Raw genomic sequence first — 20,561 nt, 5'->3', positions numbered from 1 at the left:
CCACTATTCACCAGTCCTAGAAGGCTCACCTTTTGGCACCTTGGCATCAAGTGAGGGAAGGGGGGTGAGAAGCTTATTTCAAAACCAGCAGGCTTAAAGTCACATAAGTGAAAATTGGTGTTTCTGAAAAAAACGATAGTATAAAAGTTCCAAATTCAGAATCAACAACTCTTCTTAGATCCATCAAAGAGCTGCAGTCATAAGGTAAACCAGCAACCCAAAAGCCAGAGAGACACACTGATAAGGGAATCACAGCTTCCCAGAAGCAGAAACTCCCTGATGGAACCACATCAGGACAGGATAGTTAAAGGATAATTGACTAATTGCTAGAGACATGTGAACTAGTGTAACAGATTAAGAACTCCTGGAAGCCTCGCCTTAGGGGAACATTCTGTCCCCACTTGCATGAATTTTAAAGTTACAGGAGTTTTACTTCCAGGAGCCCCAACAGATTCTCCCTATAAAGATGGAAAGAAAACTCTTTTCATTCTAGATGGGAAAGGGAAAAGTAACTTTTCTGAAACATGCCCACAGAGTTCTCTTCTCCTTAACAAAGGACTGCCCTCAGAGGAAACTATTTTATCGGAATGGAACCAACATGGGGGAGGAAACTTGTACGCCCAGCTCCTCCTTGGTTTCTTGTGTCTTAGAGGGGCACCGAAACAGAACAATATAAAAAACATGACTGAGAAACACTTGTGAAGGTCCTCGCCTAGGGGCCCAGCTCACTAAAAACGAAGACCTAATTAGGAGACTATAGAACCCCTCTCCTCCCCTCCCTTCCATTTGACTACCACATCCATAGGACTCCTTTTAATGCCAGGGATTATAGCTAGCTATAAGGAACTAGAAGGCTCAGACTCCTATTTATGGGAAACTCGGTGACAAAGGGGAGACAAAAACAAGACACCAGAATTAACTGTAGCTTCTGACACCACAGCTACAACAAACAGTAAATAAACACAGCCTAACCTCTAGGCAGATAAACATAAAACCTCACACTAGAGATCTATTTACCTCAGTTCCTTTCACCCAATATATCTATCTAGCTTTCAACAAAAAATTACAGGTCATGCTAAAAGGAGAGAAAACACTTTGATAAAGCAAGCGTTAGAACCAGACTCATATGGCAGGGATGTTGTTGGAATTATTAAACAGGAATTTTAAATATTTATGATAAATAAATAAATAAAAGTAGACAACATGCAACAAAAGAACAGATGGGTAATATGAACAAAAAATGGAATCTCCCCCAATATAAAATTGTAGAAACTAAAAACACTGAAATGGAAATGAATAAAGCCTTTGATGGGCTCATTAGCAGATGTGACATAGCTGAGGAAAGAATCAATGAGCCTGAAGGTACATCAATAGAAACTTACTGAACTGAGAAGCAAAGAGAAAAAGGACTGAAAAAGAACAGACTATCCAAGAAATGTGGGACAATTACAAAAGGCATACCTATGTCTAATGGGAAAAGCCGATGGAGAACAAAGAGAAAGGACAGAAGAAATATGTTAAGTGATAATGGCTGTGAATTTTACAAAGTGATTGACAGACACCAAGCCACAAGTCCAGGAAGCTTATAGAATACCATGCAGGGTAAATACCAAAAAGTCTACACATAGGCATATTACTTTTAAACTCCAGAAAATCAAAGGCAAACATAAAATCTTGAAAAAACCCAGAGCACAAAAACAAAACAAAAAACCCACCTTAACAAAGAGGAACAAGAATGACATTGGATGTCTCCTCAGAAACCACGCAAGCAAGAAGAGAGTAGAGTGTAATAAGCATTTAAAGAAAAGAATCCAGCAACCCAGAATTCTGTAGCCAGCAAAATTATCCTTCAAAAGGGAAAGGGAAAGACTCTCAGACAAACAAAAATTGAGGAAATTCATTGCCAGTAGAACTTCCTAGTAAGAAATGCTAAAAGAAGTTCTTTAGGGAAAAGGTAAATTATGTAGATCAGAAACTCAGACTTACCTAAAGAGAGAGTGTTACCTTCATGAGAACATGAAGGTAAAATAAATTCTAACAATAAAAAGCTGGAATAATCCCTAGCATGTCTCCCACTTCACCAGTATGTTCAGAATTTGCTGGTTTGCTAGCTAGTTTTCTTCCATCACTGCACAAACAAAAACAACAAAACAAAACAAAAACACTATAACCGTGATAAAAGTGATACAATGGTGTAATTTGATTTTCATTTAGAATCATTCTAGGTAGGAATAGAAGTGAGAGGATTGGGTTTCCTCTAACCACCATCTGCCCCACCCCCACCCCACCTTCCACCTATGCCTTTGGGAAACATTCACTGAAATATTCATTGAAATGACAGGCAAATCCATTTTTACTTCTTTTATTGAAATTGGACAGATTAAGGGAGTTGACTTTTCTCCATTTGGTTGCTACTTGTTGAGTTCTCATTTTTGCCATTAATTCTAAGAACTTAGTTTTGCAAATAATTTTCCAAAGCAGGGATCAGCAAATTATGACCTTACCATTTGTTTTATAAATAAAGTTTTATTGTAACACAGCCATACTGGTTCATTTCTGTGTTGTATTATCTATGAAGATTGTATTATTTGTGTATTATACCATTATGTTGCTGCTTTTGTGCTGTGAAGGTGAAGTTAGCAGTTGCCACAAGGTATTTATTATCTGACCCTTTTTTTTAAGTTTTTATTTATTTTAAGAGAAAGAAAGAGAGTGGGGGGGAGGGGCAGACAGAGAGGAAGAGAGAATCCCAAGCAAGCTCTGCACTGCTAACCTGGAGCCTGCTTCAGGACTCAAACCCATGAACAGGGAGATCATGACCTGAGCTGAAATGAAGAGCTGGGAGCCTGACATACTGAGCCACCCAGGCGTCCCCCAATTTTTTTTTTTAATGTTTTATTTATTTTTGAGAGCAAGAGAGACAGAGCACAAGCAGGGAGGGGCAGAGAGAAAGAGAGGGAGACACAGAATCTGAAGCAGGCTCCAGGCTCTGAGCCTTCAGCACAGAGCCTGACATGGGGCTCGAACTCACAGACTGAGAGATCATGACCTGAGCCACCCAGGCGCCCCTCCCCCAATCCTGTTCTAAAAGAGGAAAGGGGATGCCAGCTGATGGGAATTAGCACCCTCCTATCTTTTGTTCTTACACTACTGTGAGGTGAGGAACAGATACAGTGAGCCCTCAATATAATAGTGGTTTCTTGGTGAGACCTTGTTAATACTAACCTCAATAACTATCTGAGGATAATTAACTGGCCTTCTCTTTCTTATAGCTGAGCAAATCACTCGTGTGATACCCACCATGTGGATCTCCTTTCAAGCAGGAAAGTGACCAACCTTCAGAATTCCTGCTCCTGTGCAGTTTGTGGTTCCCACAGAGACCATGTATTTTCTCCCATTCTATCCAGTAGCTGCCTGGACAATGTGAGTAAGGTAATACAGCACTTTACATTATCCCAGAGGAATGTGTGTGGAAGTTTCCAGTTCAGTACAAAGATTTCTTGTAAACGTATGTCAGACATTGTACTCGATCCCAGATACAAGATGAGCAAGTCATCGTCACGGCCTTAGGATAGTTAGATGTTTACCTTAAAGAGAAACTTACTCCCTCATCACAGCAATGAAGTTGGGCTACATCTTGGACCCTAATCAGATATCGGTTTTCCTCTGATAGAGTCTATGAAATCAAAAACAAAATTAGAAACATTCACAAATTTGTAGGAAATAAAAGTCCCACTACTACAGAACCATTTTTTATCCCACACACTGTTGAGTAGAACTCAGTTTAATTATGAAAAAGTGAATGTTTTTATTATGAACAAAACAGGCTTTCTTTAGAAAGACCACAGCCTTGACAATGGAAACTATATTTGAGGGTGTTATCTAATTTTCAATTTTTAATTTTTTAAATTAATTTATTTTTTAAAGTTGTAAGTAACCTCTGCACCCAACATGGGGCTTGAACTCATGACCCCGAGATCAAGAGTCATATGCTATTCTGATTGAGCCAACCAGGTGCCCCTGTTGTCTAATTTTTAAAACTACTGAAATTACTGTTTTACTTGTAAATTCTTTAAATGCTTTCCTAGTATTAAAAAAAAGGGGAATGGGAGCAGGAAGGAAGGGATCTATCAAGAAAGGGAAGTGAATGGATCGTTACAAATTAAGAAGTTAGGCCCTTGCACTGATGTAGCCATGGAGATGATCACTAGGTATGAACAGTGACTCAGAGATAAAGTTCAGATTCTATGAGTGCCAGGATTTGGGACTTTTTGTAATCCAATCAGCTTCACTCTCCCATCAAAAGGTAAAGATCTAAATTCTAACCAAACGCCTCCATCTTGTTTCCCCAATTTGACCAAATAAAAATATTGCCAATCAATTGATACTTTAATTCAACATAATTTGCTGGGCTCCTACTAGATGCCAAACACTAGAAGACAAGTAAATCATAGTTCATACCTGATGGAGCTCCCAGTCTTATGAATTAAGTGTTACAGAAAAGTGTGACAGAGATGTTCAAGGTGCTGCAGAATTCCCAGGAAGGGGGGAATTAATTCACGGCTGGAGATGCTGGGGAAACTTCACAAGGAAGATGATGATTGAACTTGATTTTTTTTTAAGTTTATTTATTTTTGAGAGACAGAAAGAGCAAGCCGGTGAGGGGCAGAGAGAGAATACCAAGCAGGCCCCACACTGTCAGCATAGAGCCCGATGCAGTGACTCGAGCTTACAAACCACAAGATCATGACCTGAGCCAAAACCAACCGACTGAGCCACCCAGGTGCCCCTGAACTGGATTCTTAGAGAATAAATAGTTTATCCAGTGGAATGAAAAAGGAAGGCAATTTTAGAGAAGGCAAAGCATGAGTGAAGCACAAATGTGTGAGGAAAGGTTAACATTATTGAAGAACTATGAGTGGATTTGTGTGCTTTGATCATAAAGTAGGGCAGTAAGAGAGAAAGTAGAGTGGGGCCAGATGATATTCTGTAGGTAACAGCTAACAGACAACTCCTGAGATTTCTTTAGATATCCTCAGTGCACAGAATCCTGCACCAGGCACTATGTGCAGGGAGATGTCAAATATTAAGAGACATGGCCCCTTTCCCCAAAGGAGGCCATGTTCACAAAAGTACCAATCACGGAGCTAAGACTGAAGAAAAATTATGGGATGGGGTCAAGTTCACTTGTGCCTCCTCTCATACGCATCCTTAACACTAGCAAGGAAGTGAAATGTGAGAGCTTGCCAGCACGTGGCACACAGCAGGCACTCAACAGATGTTAGCTGAATCGAAAAATGCAGGTCTCCTTTGCCAATGACTGGAGGTTATATTCAATGAGCATGAGATGCAGTGAGTACATCTGGATACGTACCGGGCATCCCCTGATGATTCTCTGTATGTCTGACAGCTGATCTTTCATACCGACGTTTTGCTTCATCTAGTAAACAAAGTGGTTTTAGGCACACTAAAATTATGAAAGTTTTATACATAAAAAATAGATTTAAAATATTTTACGTCACTCGATATAGGGCTCCGTATTTTCATAAACTTTAAGAAGAGTCTCAGTTTTGTGTCCCAATTATTTATTTATTTTTATTTTTGTTTCAGAGAAAGGGAAAATGCAAGCCGGGTAGAGGGGCAAAGGGAGAGAGAAAGAAGACCTTAAGCAGGCTCCACGCTCAGCGTGGAGCCTGACATGGGGCTCAATCCCACGACCCTGGGATCATGACCTGAGATGAAATCAAGAATGGGCAACTCGACTGACCGAATCAGCCAGGCGCCCCATCGTGTCCCCAGTGTTTTAAAACAAGATGCAAGTGACAGCACTGTATTTGGAAAATATCTTCAGGGCATAATATGTTATCAGGTTACATTCAGTCTGGAGCCCATGAAACATGCCCATCACTACAGTATTTTCAGGATGATAGTCTGTCTTCCAAGATGCCAAATTCTTTCAGAGGATAATTATGATTGCTTTACTTACTGAGTCAGAAAACTTAAATAACAAAGTAAGAAGTACCTTCAGAAACAAAGGATTTTGATTTTTTCCCCTTTTACTTATCTAGAAAAATCAATCCAAATATCCGTCTTCAAACTTTCATACTAATAAAAGTTCTATTGCACTTACACAGATATCTGAAAACATTCTGTCTCATGTTGTTCAGCTTAGAATAGATGCCCTTAGTGCTCCAAATCACTGAACCCAATGATTTCACATGAAAAGGATGAAAGGCTTTGAAGTAAAGAACACTACCAAAGGATAAGCTATTTCAGGATCTTTGAGTCGGTACCGCAAAGCATTGTAACATTCTTCAAGGACACAAACTCTTATCAGCAACCAACCTGATCCATATAAGTTTTATATTTTTTGACCAGGTCAATTGCAGCAGTCAAGTCCCCACGGTCACCATGTTCTGCAGGAGTATGAAGCCTCAGAGCGTAGAGAAGATTAATATATTCTTCAAATCTTCTGGATGGGTATAAAAGCAGCTCCGGGAGGCTGTAGGAGGCATAGGAAAGGGAACAGTGGTCACTTTCTGAAGGTCAAGGTATGCCCTGTACTTGGGGCACCCCTGCTGTACTTTCCCTCAGAACCTACCTCAGCATTTTGGTAGCAATGGTCTTATCATGCCTCTTCAGGAAAGCTCGGAAGGCTGGTGTCGTTTCTCTGCACTAAAGGTGAGCATTATACCAAAATTTTGTTCTTTGATACGGTTGAAAAGCTCCACCAGGAAAGGACAATCTATGAAATACTCAAAGCAAAAGGGCAACACCTACATCTGACCGAAGTATTATTAGTACTATTGGCTCTTGCTGACATACTAAGTACAGTGTATTAGTTATACCCCAGATTAACCCTATTCAGCGAACTGAGGCAGTATAGACAGAATGGCCTTGCAACCAGGAAAGCCTGAATTAAAATTAAAAATTTAATTTAATTCTATCTAATTCTATGTGACCTGTCAAGTTATTTAACTTCTCCGAGCCTCAGTTTCCCCATGGGTACCATAACTCTCATGGTGAGGAGAGGAAAAACCCTATCCATGAAGTGCTTGTCCTACAGTAAGTGTTATCTCCACAGTAAGAAACTGTTCACCTGTAATCCTGCTGTTAACTATGTTTTCACAGGAGCACTATAAAGAGGCTCCACTGTACTAAATATCTGTTTTAAAACAGATACTTTTAGTACTTTTTAAAAAGTATTCATTCATCATTATTGGGGCACTCAGTAAGTGACCTCATTTTTCTCAGTGCCTAAAAGACACCAGTAATGCTACTTTCGAGACGTCAAATATTCACTGTTGTAATATTCATAGCTACCGTTCATTGAGTACTGACTTATATGCACACTCCCTGCTAGAGAAATAGACACCATCGTTATCCCTAACTATAAAAATGCTGGTGGGGCGCCTGGGTGGCTTAGTCGGTTAGGCGTCCGACTTTCGCTTAGGTCATGATCTCGCGGTTCGTGGGTTCGAGCCCTGCGTCGGGCTCTGTGCTGACTGCCAGCTCAGAGCCTGGAGCCTGTTTCGGAGTCTGTGACTCCCTCTCTCTCTGACCCTACCCTGCTCACGCTGTCTCTCTCTCTCTCTCCTAGAAATAAAATAAAAAACATTTAAAAAATTTTTTTAAAAATGCTGGTATCCATTTGTTTATGATAATATCCTGTCCGAAAGGTTGGTTCTATTAAATGGTCTTATTCACGCAACTTTCCCATCATTCACTTGTCTAGCAGCTTTTAGTTTAAACTCCCTAAGCAGGGCAAGAAGAACACCACAAAGGGAGACATCTGAGGTCAGGGATGGTGTCCTCCCGGCCCCCAGGCCTTCCCCTTGGGGCCTTGGTGCAGACCGACACTGGCAGAAGTGAGAGGTGCTGTCTTCTGCTGAGCTTTTGATACAAACTGAAGAGGGAAGAAAGGAAGATCTCATTGCCAGCAGAAATCCCAATAAGAGCAGTGAGTGATGCAGAAGGAGCCGAATATTCCTGCCCAGACCACATATGGCATGTGTTGCAACAGGAAAAAATGTTTATAATGAACTTTCTAGGGAATGGAAGGCAAAGATACTCCTTATGGCACAGTGAGCTTTCACAGATTGAGTGTCCCTATTCCAAGAAACATATGGATTATTGATTCATTTTCTCCGTAAGAGAGTGGAACTTGTCAAGGTCACACAGGACTGTGTTGGCAGAGTACAATCAGGGCTCTCCATCTTGTTTCTACCTAACTGTTAGACATTTTTCTGTACGTGGGCCACAGGGTATCTGGGGCAGATGAAAGCTTGGACATGTGTGTGATTAGTTCAGTCCAACAGTCAGTTGCTGTGTCCTGCTGTATCAAGCACTAATGCTAGTCCCTAGTGATACAAAACGAAATACGTCAGAATCCCAAAGAGTTCACAGTAATCTTCGAATCACAGTGTCCTTCGAATCACACACAAAACTTCCTTTGGAACTCCAAAGGTCTTATACACGCCTGGATGGTGACTCAACATTACCTTCTCCATAGTTTTCAGAATAACCGGGTAGTTATTGAAGAAATTGGTATATATGTTCAACTGGCTTCCAAATTTGAGGAATATTTCTCCCACGCAGTGGGCCGGGCCCCATTCCTGCAGTCTGCCTCTCAGGTTGCCTAGAAACTGCCTGCCGTAGGAGAAAAGCATGCCCGTGACACCCTGGCCAGGGATAACCTAGGAACTTAACAGATAGGTTAGCTGTCATCAGTGCAGCCTGATAGGGCTTTTGTCAAATCTTTTTGCCTTGACACAGAGCAGGGCAGCTCTGTCAGGAAAGGGGGGGGGGGGCGGAACTGGGGTGTGAGGAAGTATCAGGCTGACTCTGGTGGAATCTCACCTCTTCCTCTTAATTCCTTGAGCCAGAAGCCCAGGCTGGCCTCCACGGGGCTGCCCCCGACTGTCCCCCTCCCACATGGCCAGCCAGGCGGGCAGCGAAGTTTTCTTATAGTCCTCGGAGGAGAGTGCTTGACTCGCTTCAAGTGTCATCACTCCCACTGGGCCCATTTCCCTGAGGCCCTAAGGTTGCCCTTCATTCCGCTGTTATGGCCTTGAAACCTGGAAGGGGCCTGTTCAACCTGTTCTTTTTGTAGGAGCTGGGGCTGCTGAGTGTGAGGAACCTCTGAGTTACCCAGGGAGGTCCTGGCAGAGAGGCACCAGCTCAGTTTCCCACTTGTGCGCATGATCACGTTTCTTTGCCAACCAGGGCATATAGGAAACAACCTGCTCTCACGGAGCCGACCCCCAGCCTTGGGTTCTCGAAGTACAGTATCCTAGAGACCTGACTCCATGAAGTCCTGTGTTTTCTTTCCCTTTGCTCAATGAGACACTGCTGATTAGGAACAGTGACAGATGCTCTCTCTCAAAAAATAAAAATAAAATAAAGGGGGCACTTGGGTGGCTTAGCTGGTCAAGCATCCAACTCTTGATTTGGGCTTCAGGTCATGAGCCCATAGTCATGAGATCGAGTCCCACATCTGGCTCTGTGCTGAGTGTGGAGCCTGCTTGCGATTCTCTCTCTCTCTCTCTCTCTGTCTCCCTCTCTGCCTCTCCGCTCCCCATCTCAAAAAAACAAACAAAAAATGAAACAGTAACAATCAGTTCTTCTCATCACCTTCTGTGTGAACAGTATACTGAATACAAAATCCCCAGGCACTGAGCTCCACTCCTTGAACTACGGTGTTGAACTGAGGCCAGGATAAGCCCCCAGGAATTCTCACTATTGGTCACAGCTCAGTAGCAAGAGCCCTCTCTCTTGTGAGATGATCAGGGGCTCCGAGAAGGGCAGAAAAGAGCCTCTGTACAGCTTTTGAAACAATTAAGGGTGTGTTCCTCCCAAGTCACAATGAATGAATAGTTGAAAAAATACCTATACAGAGTTTACCTGTTGAGACTTAAAATCTGCAAAACGTCAGAGAAAATGATCCGGATATTTGTGGCACTCAGAATTGCTCTGTTTGATGCCAGTGCTGCTTTCAGTGGTGCTGCGTAGACCTCCCTCACCGTTTCTAGCATCTGCACATATTTTCTCTCACTCTGTAAGAGTTCCCTGACAACTCCCGTTCTCTTTCCAGCTGAATCCATCTGGAGCTTTCTCTCCTGTAGAAAGGCATTAAGAACTCATAGGGAAAGCAGGATGACTCTTTCCATGGTTAGAGCCTCCAAGAGCCTGAAAGTCGAAGGAGGTAGACAAATGACCGATCGAACAGTCAGGCAGTCACTCTGAGGTTCCCCCTTTGGGGTTTGTGATATACAAGGTTGAAGGGGACCTTGGTAGGGGACTATGGTGGACCCTGCTAAACACTGCTTGATCTGATCACCAACTTGCCCCTCACATCAGGTCAGTCTTGGATCCTGAGGGTGCCAGACTGAGACTCGATGTCTATCTATCTAATCTACTTGAATACGTATTGAGTGACACATGCTAGGTGGTCACCACACAGTGATGGGAAGGCACAGAGTCTTGCCTTCATGACAGTGACAGTCTCATGAGGAAGCCTTTGGGGTGCCCACTCTTGATTGCTTTCCCGTGTCTTTTCCCCAGTGTCTTCTTGATTGATTTATAGTGTTTTATTGAGTACACTGCAGACAGCAGCACTGAAATGAGCTAACCGTCCTATCAATGAATCTGCTCACAGGCAGTTATGAAATAATAAACTCATGCTGTTCTTTCAGGATTTAGGAAAAAGGAAAAGGACCCTAATGTGGGACAGTGGACCCATTTGGCTAGGTTTTCTATACTTCATTTCTATACTTCAAAGTCTTGTTTTATCCTTTAATGCAGAGGGGGAAAAATCATACACTGGTGTAAAGAAATTCCACACCCTATTACTATGTCTGCTATGTTTACATATGGAGAAATTAATTTTCAGTGCGGGGACTAGGTAATTCTTTTATCTGTACTTTTCAAAAGTTGAAAAATGAGTATCTTTACAATAGAAAACAATGAAAGTGTTTAATTTTTGAAAACGTTATGGCCTTGTATTTGACCCTACAACTATTAATACTCTTAGAACACAATTTTTTCTTTTCCTTCAGCCCTCGAATGCCCCATACTGCCCCAAATGAAATATGACAATACAAAGTATAACGCTGTGTGAACTTTGCCCAAAACGAATCAACCATAACATGAAGTAGAATTCAAATGTAAAAGTAATGTAAGAGAAAAAACAGAAAACCCATTCTACGAAATACTATAAACACACTGTTTTGGTAAAGTTTTATCTTTCAAACACAGGATTTATATATATATATATACACATATATGTACATATGTATATATGTGTATATATATATATATGTATGATACTCATTTAGACATTCCTAATGAGTTAAAAAAATACAGTTGTATCCCCACCTGGCAGCTGGCTTGGAGCCCATATTATGCTTTTTTGTGTACAAATATTTTTAAAATATTGGAGTTCCCCAATTTATAATCATTTTGAATTATGGTTTCAGTTGTCAAACCTATGTTGTCCTAAAACCATTGTCAGATGTTGTGACCAATAGTGAGACGAGATACTATCATATTCATAGCACCATGTGAGACCCCTTCTCCTTGGTGATTCCCGGGGGTGCACCCAAGGGTGAGCAAGCACCCACACCATGAGGTCCACACGGGCGCAGCCGCGGCAGGTGGATTCGCCCAGGACATGGCTGGGCTTGGTAAGAAACTCGGCAGTTGAGCTCCAGGCTGCGGGATTCAGGTTTCTTTCTCCGCAGGTCGTGTGACTTTAGGGAAGTCTTTTAAGTGTTCTAACTGTAGCCCCTCATCTACAAAATGTGGTTGTTAACATCTACCTTAAAGGATTCTGGGAAGGGAAACATGGTGATGACTTTGCGAACGTGGGATGAAGAAAGGCAAAGTGGCCTGAGTGTATTGTGAGGGCAGGACAGGACCGCGCCTCCGCCAACTGCCGCCTCCTCCACCTGCTGCCCTTTGTAAACAGAAAGACAGGGCCCCAAATGTTATACTCAGTCTTTGAAGCCAGACTATGAGTTGGTGGGTCATTTAGAAACTGTGAACCTGTATGTCCATGTGCCATTTCTCTAAATGCTGTCCTGCTGTCGTATTAGAAAATCAGAGAGGGGACCTGGGTGGCTCAGTCTCTACATGTCCTGTTTCAGCTCAGGTCATGATCTCACGGTTCTGTGCGTGGGGTGGAGGGAGCCCCAGGTCGGGCTCTGTGCTGACAGCTCAGAGTCTGGAGTCTGCTTGGGTTTCTGTGTCTCCCTCTCTCTCTGTGTCTCCCCAACGCATTCTCTCTCTCTCTCTCTCAAAAAGGAATAAACATTTTTTAAAAATTAAAAGAAAAAAAAAAAAAAAGAAAATCAGAGTAGCGCAGAGATGGCTCTTGCTCCAAGATGTTACACTTCAATCCTGTTGGTTAACTTCTTTTCAGATCATGACATATTTAAAAGGAAAATCTACCTGTTGGATTCCCTCACTTATATTTAAGGTGTCTCCCCCACTAAGGGAAACAGTCAAGAAAAAGGAATTAACCAGAATAAAGGCTCTCACCTTTTTTTTTTTCTGGTCAGGAGAAAAACAATGGAAAATTCTCACTGTGTAATAATTGGCTTACCAGCTTAACCAGCGTCTCAAAATTTAGATCCCTTTTGCTGAGATTTGATTTTGTGTCCTGAGGGTCGTCTTCTCTACCATTTCTTTCCTGAGGATTAAATGCAGACGTGATTATTTGGAGGCAGGCCTTGGGATGTCTGAATGCCCGGGGGCTGCTGTGTGTCCGGGAGCTCTCTGCCTTCAGCCCTAACCACCTGCTCCCCAGACACAATGAATTAGGCACTTGACGCGGTTGATGACTCTCTTAAATTAAATCTTATGTTAAAAAAAGTAACCTTGAGCTTCCTAGGAACTATATTATACTTGAGAAACTGAATTCAGAGTAGCCCCCCTTCTCCCCGGGAGGCAGGACAGAGACCTGGGGTGGGGGGGGGTGGGGGGCAGTGCTAGCTGCTCACTGAGGCACAAGGAATCCCACACTTTCCAGGCCTCTGCCTCAATTCTGCTGTCATTTGTCCCTTGAGGACAAATGGCTTATCTTACTTTTAAAGTTACCAGAAGGGACATCTGGGTGGCTCAGTTGGTCAAGTGTCTGACTCTTGATTTGGCTCAGGTCCTGATCTGGGGGGTCGTGGCATCCAGCCTGCTCTGGAGACAGTGGGGAGCCTGCTTGGGATTCTCACTCTGCCCCACCCCCACTCACACTCCCTTCTCTCTTAAAAATAAATAAACATTAAAAAAATAATAAAGTTGCCAGAAGAAAAAGGTCACAGCACTTTGTAAAATCCACCCCTTTTAAAAATCTAATGAAAATGTGTGAGGAACAATTCGCATGCCCTCTCTAGACCTGTTTCCACATTTAAATATAGCTTATTCTTTCTTCACTTTCTCTTGTGGCTTTCATATAAATTAGCACATTAAAAAACAAAAATAGTCCCACCTGCTGCCTGCAGGGTCCTGCCTAGCTACGGAATGGTCCCGAGTTTGTGGTGAGAGCTAAGCATGATTTCCTGCTCAGTGCTGCCTTTCCTAGTCCAAGGTCAAACTACTCATTGTAACCGCTTGAGTTCTGTGGTGAGACGGGGGGTTGGGGGAAATCAGTGTATAATCAAGAGTTCTTTTGTTTTTTGGTGGGTTTTTTTTTTTTTTTTTGCCTTATTCTACTGAGGCAAAAAGGAATTTTTATTTTGTAACGGCAACCGTTCTTTAGAGCTACCTGAAGTCTTTCTATAGGCGGCCTGGTTCGCAACCCCAGCCCGCAGACTGAGCCTGCGCACTGCGCGGCGGCCCCGGAGTCTTTCCACCATTTCTTTTGCCTTCCCCGTTTGTGGTTGTCCCGTTTTAGCCTGACGTGTATTTATACTTCTGCTGGGGGTGAGGGCGGGGCGGGAATCTACTTTGAATCTTGGCAAAATCCATCAAAGTTTCTATGAATGGAACACACTCTCTTCTTTCAGAATAAATACCAGTTACTTATGTAGAGACACGATGACTTCAAGCAGCCAATGGTGACACCAACAGTTGTATAGGTAGAAGTGGCTGCAGACAGACGATGAAAATGAAACTCAAACTGGCCCGAGATCAAGAGAATCCAAAGGGGACAGAGCCGTCTGTGGATCCCACGTGTAAGGGAGGCCGCGTCGTCCGGGACACCTTCCTGCTGCACAGACGCACACGCGGCTCTGCCCGCTCCCCAGGCTCCCTGGTTATGGGAGAACCTGTCCGCTCACACGGGGGCTTTGTTTCACCTCCAGCTCAGCAGCGGCTACTTTTATTAAATATACATTTTTCTTTGCGGATAGGAAATTGATTTGCCGAGGTAATTTTGTTTGGATCTAAAAATAGCAAGTTTTCTCATTGTACACTATACACCTAATTTCTTTAAATTTTAGAGACGATTTTTAGATTAAGGTCTCATCCCTTATTTTGTTTCTAGGGATCAATTCAGAGGAAGTAACAGGGACAACAGACTTGGCAGAGTTACAAGGGAACTAATACTTGGGGTTGGCGGGCCTCTGCCTTGGCTCCCTCTGTGACATATAAGGGAGGCCACTGATTACATAGTAGGAGTTTTCCTGCCTTGTTTGCCTTTTCCAGGTTATTGCTGATGCTTCTCCCCCAAGACACTCAGTGCCTGGATTAGGGGCCAGGAATGGCTGTGAGTCTGGCTGTAACCTGTCGCCAGGGTTGTACACTATCAGTATAAACACCAGAGCGACACAAATCCAGGAGTCCCTACTGCCCAGTAAGACAGATAGGATCTGATTGGACAGATGGTAGCTAGGTAGGGAGACAGACAGACAGACAGACACCCATATACATTTACATCCATCTGTGTATACATATATGGACAGAGTCTGGGCCATGTGGATGGAGGGTAGGCCCTGCCTGGTCAGACCTTCAGACACAGCTCTGTGTGTGTGTGTGTGTGTGTGTGTGTGTGTGTGTGTATCTGGTCCTGGATTTGGCAGGCAAGCCCTCTTACAAAATCCCCTGTGGGATGGTCTAAAACCATCATCTCAGCAGAAACGATAACTTTCCACTCCTTTGGCTGTGAGTTTGTGCGTGCTTCAGGACAAATATCTACAGTTTATTTCTTTAATATTTATCTCTTTATTTATTTATTTCTAAGCAGGCTCCATGCCCAGCATGGAGTCCAATGTGAGGCTTGAACTCAGGACCCCGGAATCAAGACCTGAGCTGAGATCAAAAGTCAGACACTTAACCAACTGAGCTACTGAGGCACCCTAATATCTACAGTTTAAGAAAAAAACTCTAGGGGCGCCTGGGTGGCTCAGTCGGTTAAGCGGCTGACTTTGGCTCAGGTCATGATCTCACGGTTCATGGGTACAAGCTGGACGTCGGGCTCTGTGTGACAGCTAGCTCAGAGCCTGGAGCATGTTTCAGATTCTGTATCTCCCTCTCTCTCTCTGACCCTCCCCTGCTCATGCTGTCTGTCTCTCTCTCAGAAATAAATAAAACATTAAAAACAGTTTAACAACAAGAAAAGAAATAAACTTCTCCATTTTATCCTAATTCTACACCTTGGTTTAAGCTGTGGTTCTTCTTCCTGGAAGTCCCCAACTTGGTTTCATGGGCTTTATGCACAAGCTTGTAAGTATTAAACGGTAGAAAACCAAATAAGAATGCAACGCATATTTTTCTAATTTGATTTTTTTTTAATCAAGGAAATTCCTAGGCATTAAGGAGTCTTCTGCTTCTGTACTTTTGTTACAGGCAGGTGATATAATACGAGCACGCCTGCTTTCCAGCAGTGAGGCAATTTGAAGCCCAAACATTCTGTAATATTTTATTAAAGTGATTAGATGTTTTAGGCGTGCTTGTGTGGCTCAGTCGGTTAAGCATCCAACTGTTGATTTGGGCTCAGGTCACGAGCTCATGATTCATGGGTTCAAGCCCCCCATCGGGCTCTGTGCTGACAGTGTGAATGTATAGATCTAGATCTATCTATCTATCTATCCATCCAACTTATTAGTTCTGGTTCTCTGGAGAGCCCTAACTAATGCGTGGTCTGCAAGAATATTTTGGAAAGACAGATTTAGGGATGGGGCATGAGGGAAGCAGGGCTCTGACCTATAAAGGGCTTAGACGGTCCTGAAAATGTGTTAGGACTGTTCTTGGAACGGAAGCTTGTACTTGGGAAAAATAAGTCACTTCGTGGGGGTAGGAGTGGGGGTGGGATGCAGGTTAAACCAGGGGTCCTGCTCTGGTAACAACCAAGGGTGGGTCTGCATAGCTGCAGGTCTTTCATTTTGCTGAGCAAGTCTGGGAACTTGGCAGAAGGACGCTGCCGCCAGCAGGGCCTCCGAGGTTGCCCTCCCCTGCGCTGTGCTGTCCGCTAAAGACGTGTGAAGAGAGGCTTCCGGAATAGCAGGTTAATAGCCTGTAATTTGCCTGCTTGATAGAACTCACAGGTCCAGTCCCTCTAACAGTCTCCATGGTGAGCTCATGTTGGGGGTAGTGTCCCAGCCTTGGATGCAAGGGGTGAGTTTTCTATGGGCATCACATGAGATTCTATGGCCATCACTGGAAATGACATTTTCATAGAAACCAGCTCTCTGAATGACAGTGCAATTTTCAGTGTTTCCTGAATCCTGATCATTTCATTGAACCAAGAATGGGTGGATTCTGAACAGAGTACTGGCAAAATGATTCTTGTTTGCTTGAAGAACTGGCTCTACTCCCACCTTTTTTCCTTTTATGAATGTGAATCTCAACTAAGAAAAGAACACATCCTACTTTCATTAAAAAAAAAAAAAAAAAAAAGTGTCCTGAGCTGCAAATGAAAAAATTTTCTTGGGGCACCTGGGTGGCTTAGTCAGTTAAGCGTCCAACTTCGGCTCAGGTTATGTTCTCACGGTTCGTGAGTTTGAGCCTTGCATCAGGCTCTGTGCTGACAGCTCAGAGCCTGGAGGTGGCTTCAGATTCTGTGTCTCCTCTCTCTGCCCCTCCCCTGCTTGTGCTCTGTCTCTTAAAAAAATGAATAAACATTGAAAAAAATTTTTTAAAGCATTTTCTATTGAATCTGTCTCAGGACTCCACTGAGTGAGCTGCATAATGCAAATGGTGGACTCTTCTCCTGTGGCCCGAATGGTGTTACTCCAGTCAAGGAGTGCAGCTTCTGCTTTTAAGTGGCTTAAATGTCACTCTTATTATGAAACTACAAAACACTCTTTTTAATATAATAATCCATGAAAAGGAAATTCTTAGGAAAAATGACAAGTTGAAAGCTTTCCAAGTAGAATCATCATTCTCGTGTCTGAATTTCTTAACTATGTGTGTTAAGTGTGCAGCAACAGCATAGAAATGCAGCAATTACTTTACCTTCATGAATAAATCGAATGTTGCTTTTGGGTCATATTTTGTCACAGCAACATTTTCTCCAAAATCCTTGTTCTCTTTACTACTTTTCTTCAGCAGAAAATTGGACAAAAATTCCAGAGGTTTGTCCTAAAAAAACAAGATTGACCCCACCCACCCAAAGAAAAAAGAAAGTCCAATGAAAACATTCATTGTAATGTATCTGAAATACAGGTCAATAAAAGTAGAGCAGAAAAGAGAAACATTTTTTAGTAGCATTGTCTTCTCTCTACCTAACTAATTTAAGAGTCTAGGAAAGTCTAGGAAGTATTATTCAACTAAAAGCTATAAATGGGACTTTGTAGTTGATCTTGGTTCTCTTAATGTCGGGGATCTCTAAGTGGCTATTTTTTACAACCCGATATATTTCTCAGAGGAATTGTTCATACAAAGGGATAATCTGGTTTTAAAAAAAACCAATGCAAACTAATAATGTATTTAAGTGTTGGGTTTTTGAAGTTGGCTTTCTTTGAGGAAACACTTACAGAATAATCTTTTGAAAGTTCCACCAGTCCATCTGCCAGAGCTCGTGCAACTTCTTGGTTATTCAGAATGTTAGCCACACTCATGTGGTCAAACATAAATTGCCCTGCAAATATATAAGGCCATGTGCCTTGTAATTAATCTATGTAAGAGATGTGGTCAAGCAGAAAACAACTCAATCCTCACCGTTGCATTTTAGTGGATAAAAACGTGAAAAATTAAATTTGAAATTCCACTATGTTGGGGGGGGTATCTACCCTGAGAAAATATAAATTGACCAAGAGTAACTAAATGTGCAGCATATGAAAAAGTACCCATCCTGGTAAAGCTGATATCAAATAGAATCTATAAATTGGACAATAAGGAGACAACATGTGAAAATAAATCTTGTAAGTTTAAATTTTAGATTCTCAATCCCACCCCAAATTCCTCCTCACTCCCCTTTATCTTTGTGTTCAAGTTCATAAATACTTTAAGTCTACAGGATATAACATACAAACATAGTTACATAGACGTCTCTTATGTTTTTTAGTATTTTAAACAACATATATTTATATGAAAATAATTTTATTCTATTTAACGTCTTCCTTACAAATACCATTTTAAAACTCTTCTATCTTGGGACACCTGGGTGCCTCAGTAGATCGACTGTCCAACTCTTGATCTTGGCTCAGTCTATAATCTCACAGTTCATGTGATCAACCCCCACATCAGGCTCTGTGCTGACAGCATGGAGCCTGCTTGGGATTCCCTGCCCCTCCCCCACTTGTGCTTGCTCTCTCTCCCTCTCAAAATAAATAAAGATTTTTAAAAAGTCTTCTATCTTGAAAAAGCTAACTTTCTCACTTTTCTTTTTGGTCCTTAATATCTATGAAGAAAACAAGAGAAATAATTTCTTACAGCTTCATAACCATTTTTAAATATTGGCTGAACATCTACTAACTGTGGTCAAGTGGATAGTACATAAAACCAAGAGCACTCTCTGTTTTGCCCTGTTTTGAGGGCATTTATGTAGAGACGCAGGACACATACTGACATAAAATCTCTACATGTTTAGCTGTGTGTTATGGCTCTTGTACAGTGATTGTGGCAAAGACATTAACAGGAAACGGCAGCCAAGGGAAGAAGGAAGTAAGGCATAACTAACTAATGGCTTGATTTTGATGGTGTTTAAGTTAGATGGGAAGAATTAGGGATAAATTGAATATGTAGTTAAATATGGGAGGGTGGTCATTTACCCAGATGATAAATAAACAAAACAAAACAAAACCCTCATTTTAAAGGATGGACTGACTGATCTGACACAGAAAATTGTTTTCAAGACTCTATTGTGATAAATCAGTCATGAGTAAGGAGGGTGAATGGGAAAATACATTCAGTGATGTCCGGTGGGCTCAGCGGAGGACCAGGGAGCCCATCACCAAATTGAATATTTTATATGGAAAATAAATGGAACACAATCACAGAACAATTTAAGTAATGGGTGCGGTGTCTAGGAGGAGCTTACGTTTTAGAGCAAACTGTGGTGGGTAAAAGGGCAGAGCCCCTGGCTTAGCAAACACTTAGAGAGTTTTGTCTAGGTCAACAGCTGACTGGCACAGGATTTGCAAAATGGTATAATTTAAAATGAACTAGCTTCAGTGTTTTGAAGTTGAACATATTTGTCCTCAGTGGCTATTTATTATCTTGGAAAGGAGGTATGAAAGACAAAGGGAAGGAAGTTTTACTGAGCAGGTGTCAAGGTCAACTATTGCCTGAGCCATTCCTAAACCTGTATTTGCTCTGCAAACAGAACAAGCCTCATAACTAACCTGCAACAGAAGTAGCAGGGGTTCTTACCTATTATCTTGGCGCTGATGTTCTTTTGCAGCTCCTTGAAGAGAGGACTTAACTGTTTCCTTACTGATTTCAAGGTGTCTTCCAGAAAGTCCATGAGGCTGGACCACATCTGCAGCTTTGACTCACTGAAGTAGATGGACCATGGATCCCTTTCCCACGGTCGTCCCAGCCAATCACTGAGAACTGACATTATTTTCTCCTTTTATTTTTGTAGGCTTGAGCTCAGATGAAAGAACTCTTCTTGTTTACAGTGCAACAAAAGCTTAGTTGAATTTATGGCAGGCTTAATATCTTTCTCCTTAGAAGACTAAGATAAATGCCCATGGTCTGCTTTCAAAGGTAAAATTACAAACTCCAGAAGCACACAATGAATACTTTCAAATGCTTATCTATTCTTTGATAGATAAGGTTGGCATGTTATGTTTGAAATCACAATTAAGTAGCTGCTGGATTTGTATATCAGGAAGCAGAGTCGCCCATCGGGGTAAGAATATGCTGCCTATCTTTTACATCCTTGAACATACAAGAAAACCCACTCTGTTTGGCTTCCCCATCATGCCATCCAGAGCTGTCTTGGGCTTGCCAACCCTCTAGCTTTCTTATGTCATGGCAAGTGTCTCTCTGTAAATATCTCTGTATGACTGTAATGGGTGCTTAAGAGAGTTCTCTCCTCGAAAATCAATTACTAAATGATACTGTGGCAGGTTAAATCTGATTTTCTGTCCTTCAGGGGTAGATAGCCTTATTTGATTCCTGTTCCCCATTTTTACTGATAAACAAATGCAACTCTTTATAATATGTTTTTCCAGAAGAGA

At 42.1% G+C, this 20,561-nt stretch overlaps 1 protein-coding gene across 1 annotated transcript in view; it reads right to left on the bottom strand.

Moving 5' to 3' along the window:
- Positions 1-20,561, bottom strand: part of ECT2L (epithelial cell transforming 2 like) — a 67,161-nt gene that overhangs the window by 6,393 nt on the left and 40,207 nt on the right. The window contains exons 10-18 of the mRNA XM_039243587.1: positions 19,747-19,929; positions 17,910-18,013; positions 12,605-12,691; positions 9,904-10,118; positions 8,502-8,649; positions 6,602-6,675; positions 6,346-6,502; positions 5,375-5,440; positions 3,588-3,676 (exon numbers count right to left, since the gene is read on the bottom strand). Of these exons, the coding sequence (XP_039099518.1) occupies positions 3,588-3,676; positions 5,375-5,440; positions 6,346-6,502; positions 6,602-6,675; positions 8,502-8,649; positions 9,904-10,118; positions 12,605-12,691; positions 17,910-18,013; positions 19,747-19,929 (1,123 nt within the window). The remainder of the gene's footprint in view (positions 1-3,587; positions 3,677-5,374; positions 5,441-6,345; positions 6,503-6,601; positions 6,676-8,501; positions 8,650-9,903; positions 10,119-12,604; positions 12,692-17,909; positions 18,014-19,746; positions 19,930-20,561) is intronic.

The sequence above is a fragment of the Hyaena hyaena genome, unplaced genomic scaffold, assembly GCF_003009895.1.
Source record: "Hyaena hyaena isolate Hyena2069 unplaced genomic scaffold, ASM300989v1 scaffold_229, whole genome shotgun sequence".
Lineage (NCBI taxonomy): Eukaryota > Metazoa > Chordata > Mammalia > Carnivora > Hyaenidae > Hyaena > Hyaena hyaena.
The sequence above is the reverse complement of the archived record's forward strand: the minus strand, read 5'-3'. Positions and strand labels throughout refer to the sequence as shown.